The sequence below is a fragment of the Charadrius vociferus genome, unplaced genomic scaffold, assembly GCF_000708025.1.
Source record: "Charadrius vociferus isolate BGI_N301 unplaced genomic scaffold, ASM70802v2 scaffold192, whole genome shotgun sequence".
Lineage (NCBI taxonomy): Eukaryota > Metazoa > Chordata > Aves > Charadriiformes > Charadriidae > Charadrius > Charadrius vociferus.
In genome coordinates this window covers 3,074,869-3,078,833 of record NW_009647437.1, presented here as the reverse complement: position 1 = coordinate 3,078,833, position 3,965 = coordinate 3,074,869, and the positions used below count along the sequence as shown (strand labels likewise).

Genomic DNA, 3,965 nt, shown 5'->3' with positions numbered 1-3,965 from the left:
TTTTTCTCCAAAGATTCCACCACATGATAAAAAAATTAAATGAATGTGTATTCCTGACCACATTGATATTGTCACAGCTAGAATCTCATCAGCTAGTTTACGACAAGCAACTGCAATGGGTGTAAACAAAAAACACATCCCTCCACTGGGACAAAGCTCAGTTGCAGGTTGATTGTATGATACTAATATTGAAAGCAAGAGTTAAAGTAAACTCATGTGGAATTCAGACCCAACTGAGGGAACAGTGAGAACGACACAGTGAAGGTACACTTGGGTGCAATTTCATGCTGGTGACTGTTTTTCCTATTTTATGCTTAGAGCACATTTTAAACCAGGAGTTGCATATCCAATGACACACACAATTCAAAACTTAAGTGACCATTAGCACATTTGTACACATACTTACATAAACTTAGTATTTACATATTCTAAACAAAGTTCCATTTTAACAGTTTAAGTCTTTTAACACATGAAAGAAGATAAGCTACTACAAAGAATGCATAATGGGATCACAAATTTTCCACAAGTATATTAACACATATTTTAAAGTGCTTTCTGGGTGCTTCAGATTACCCCCTTGCAGTATGAGCTTCAACGTAGTGCTGTTCCAGTCATTATAAAATCATTGAAATCATTCCCCTTCAGGTGCACTGGGAGTTCAAGAAAAATGACAACACCGTTGATGTAAAAGTTATAAGCTCTACCAACATACATGTATACATCACTAAGTTCAGATGAAGTTGTCAAATACTTTGGTTTATCATAGCTTGGGATAAATATTCAACAGAACAGAAATTGCACCTCTCCACTCTAAGTTTTTCACTAAAAAAATACCCCAACATAAATTGACAGTATTCTTTGGTAAAAACAGGACATTTGGCCAGTTTGCGTGTACATCTATTTATTAAAATAGTCTAAAAGTGAACAAATGCCACTGCTGTACTGTCAATTTACAGGAATAATCATCCCTTACTCAGTGGGGAGTATCAAATCATTAAGCTTAGCAGTTAGCTGCGTAACAAGCTGAAACACCTTCAGCAACCATTACAGGGGATCAATAATGCAGAATATTTTTGCTTAACATTTATCCTTTACATTACAAAAAAATTTAAAAAGCTCTATGCCTGCAGACAAGTCTATTACTTTGCAGTGACTACAGAAACATTATTCAACGGTGTACACTGTTAGGTTTCCGATAAGCGTGTAACAAAAACCAGGAATATGGTGTGCTGACCAACCAATATTCAGCTGCACGATATTTGTGCATTACCTACACTAAGGACCAAGAAAAGCCTATTAAAAATTCAGTTAACTGCTACAAGTTACGTGAATATATAAAAACAGAGCAGATATACAAGTATAACACTGAACATACTGTACTTTATTAGCACAAAAAGCCAGAACAAGGCACAGCAAGCAGAAAAATACATCAATAGAAGGGTTAGTGTAGCATACAAGAATAACGTTTATTGTATTTGCAGCCAAAATGTTCCCTACCTTGCACAGGTCACTGCCATAGAGAAGTAAGTAAGAACATACTGTAGCAGCTGGTAAAGAAACTAGGGAGCACTCATAATTGGTACAAAACACTAAACAGGGGTCAGGGCATTCCAACAAAATTTTAGTGCAAAAATGTCGAAGACAGAACTATTTTAAGTTCCATCTCTGATTAAATAAGCAAACAGAACTTAGAATCTTGTTTCCAAGTAATCTGTTGAAACTATAATCAGTGCATATTACTTTAAAACATTTTAAAAAGAGCAAATGGAAAGATATTTACAAGTAAAGTGTAACAGTACCTTTGAAACCTGACATTTATTTCAGACATGTCAGATCTTGTATTCTGATTATAATAATTCAACCCCTCATCATTTTCTCCATAAAAATATCAGACAACTTTAAATAATAAACATTTTTTTCTCCTGACTATTACCTTCCATTGTAAGTTACAAACAGTCAGGCCACCGAATTCTGTTTTAGAAAAAAACACCACCTTTTGTGTCATGGCAGTAATCTAAATGCCACTGAATCAGTAATTCACACTGGAAGGTATTTAACTGTCCAAGACAGTATTACTTTTGCTAACAATGCCACTTAAATCTCCAAGTGTTTAAAATAGAATTACAGTACTGAGCAGGCATATTCAAGTCTTAATGATTAGGAAACCTTATACACTGAGAAAAGCACGATTCATCTGTTAGCATCAAAACACCATTAACTCTTAATGGACTGCTTCTAATGAACTGCTCTTCATTAAAAGAAAGTACTCTTATTCACTAGTATTTGGAAACTTGTTTGTGAGCTAAATTAGCACTTTGAGTAGTGGAAAGTTTTCAAGAAGATAATTTTAAAAAAATACTTCAAATATTAGCAAAAATGCTCCTCTAATAAAGCATTTCTTTATTAGCATTACATGAATGCCCCATGGAAAAATGCCTCATAGTTTCTTCATCCAATTACTACAGCTATAAAAGGGAAACAAAAATATTAAGAAATTAGCAAAAATATTTTCATTAGGCCTTAATGAAAAACGTGCAGAATTGTGTCTGCTTATTGTTTCCAAGAGGCATCACAACTCGGTTTGATTAACAGCAGGCAGCATCTGACAGGATACTAACACTCAGCTTAAATAGGATATTGCAGAAAAGCTAGACATTGTTGGTGCGCTCGCTGCAGTTAAACTGTAACACACACACAAAAAAGCATATTCTAGAAGCTTATTCCGATTTCCATTTACTTTGCTTTTATAGGTTCCCGCTCCAGCCATCGCACCCTGACTTTTTGTTTATAGTGATACTCCTTTAGAAAGTCTTGCAACATTGAGGGTAGAGGAAGGTCATCAATTCCATCATACGTAGTGCACCTGCAGATTACTGCCCGGCAGATATACTGCAGACTAAAGGGGAAAGTCCTGTTCAGAGATACAGTAAGTAACGGTTCAAAGAACATGCAGGAGCTAGGGTCTTTGTAGTGTTCCAGAAGCCCTGTAACAGTGGAGGAGTGAAACACACAGGGATCGTGGGCATCGAAACTAAAGTTGTGATTCCACTGCTCAATGCGTGCGTGTAGCGATCGGTTATAACGACGGAAGCTCACAGAGAAGAGGTAGTCCTCCTGCGCAGAATCCCTGAGCAAAAAAGTGCCTTCGGGTTTACCCTCCAGAAGTGCTTCTGCTTCATAGCGGTCCATCACACCCCAGTAACACGGGTTACCTGTGATCTGAAGTAAGTCTGGCACAAGGCAATGGATGTAATCAATTTGAGTATGCACCTTCCAAGCCCCCTGCCTGCTGATATGGCCGTGGTTCTCTCCAGACATCTGACGCTGTTTCTGCCTGCGTGACTGCAGACAAAGCGTTGTTGTGTCCTCTTCAGAGTCACAGTTCCCTGGAGGTGTTATGTTTTTGTCCCCGGTCAGCTCAGTCATCCCAGGGGCTAACTTTGGTCCCAGTTTATACAACGGATTAACCTGTGCTGTAGCTTCAAACGTATGTATTTGGGCATTGGGAGGGGGATCAACCCCTTCTTCAATACTAAGTCTACGTCGCTCTCTAAGCCTGTCTTCTTCATCTTCTGTTGAAATCAAGGAAGGATCAAATGTGTCAAAAAAAGTTGAATGAGGACTCACAGGCGCTGTGTGCTGTTTAATCAGATGCCACTTCTGAGCCAGATCGGAGCCTGCAGGAAAAGGGCATTTCTCAAGCATTAGTTCAGAGAGATGGATCTTTCTTTTGTTAGAAAACAGAGGTTTGGACTGTTTGCTGTAAGTTCTCATGGGAAAACACAGCCCAACAGTATCTTGTAGACGCTGTCGCAGAGAACGGCTACCTACTGTCCTGTTTGATACTGCATCCATATCATGGACAGAGCTCACCCCATACCTTCTCTCCCTCCTCTGCAAACCACTTCGTGTTCTACCAAATCTTTTTTCAGTATCCAAGGAGCTCTGCGTTTTGGTAGAGCAGG

The 3,965-nt window shown here is 38.5% G+C and overlaps 1 protein-coding gene across 1 annotated transcript in view; it reads right to left on the bottom strand.

Moving 5' to 3' along the window:
* Window positions 1-1,256: 1,256 nt before the first annotated feature.
* The window catches only part of SOCS5 (suppressor of cytokine signaling 5), a 3,200-nt gene continuing 491 nt past the window's right edge, over window positions 1,257-3,965 (bottom strand). The window contains exon 2 of the mRNA XM_009880648.1: window positions 1,257-3,965. Coding sequence (XP_009878950.1) covers window positions 2,734-3,965 — 1,232 coding nt within the window. The 3' untranslated portion in view covers window positions 1,257-2,733.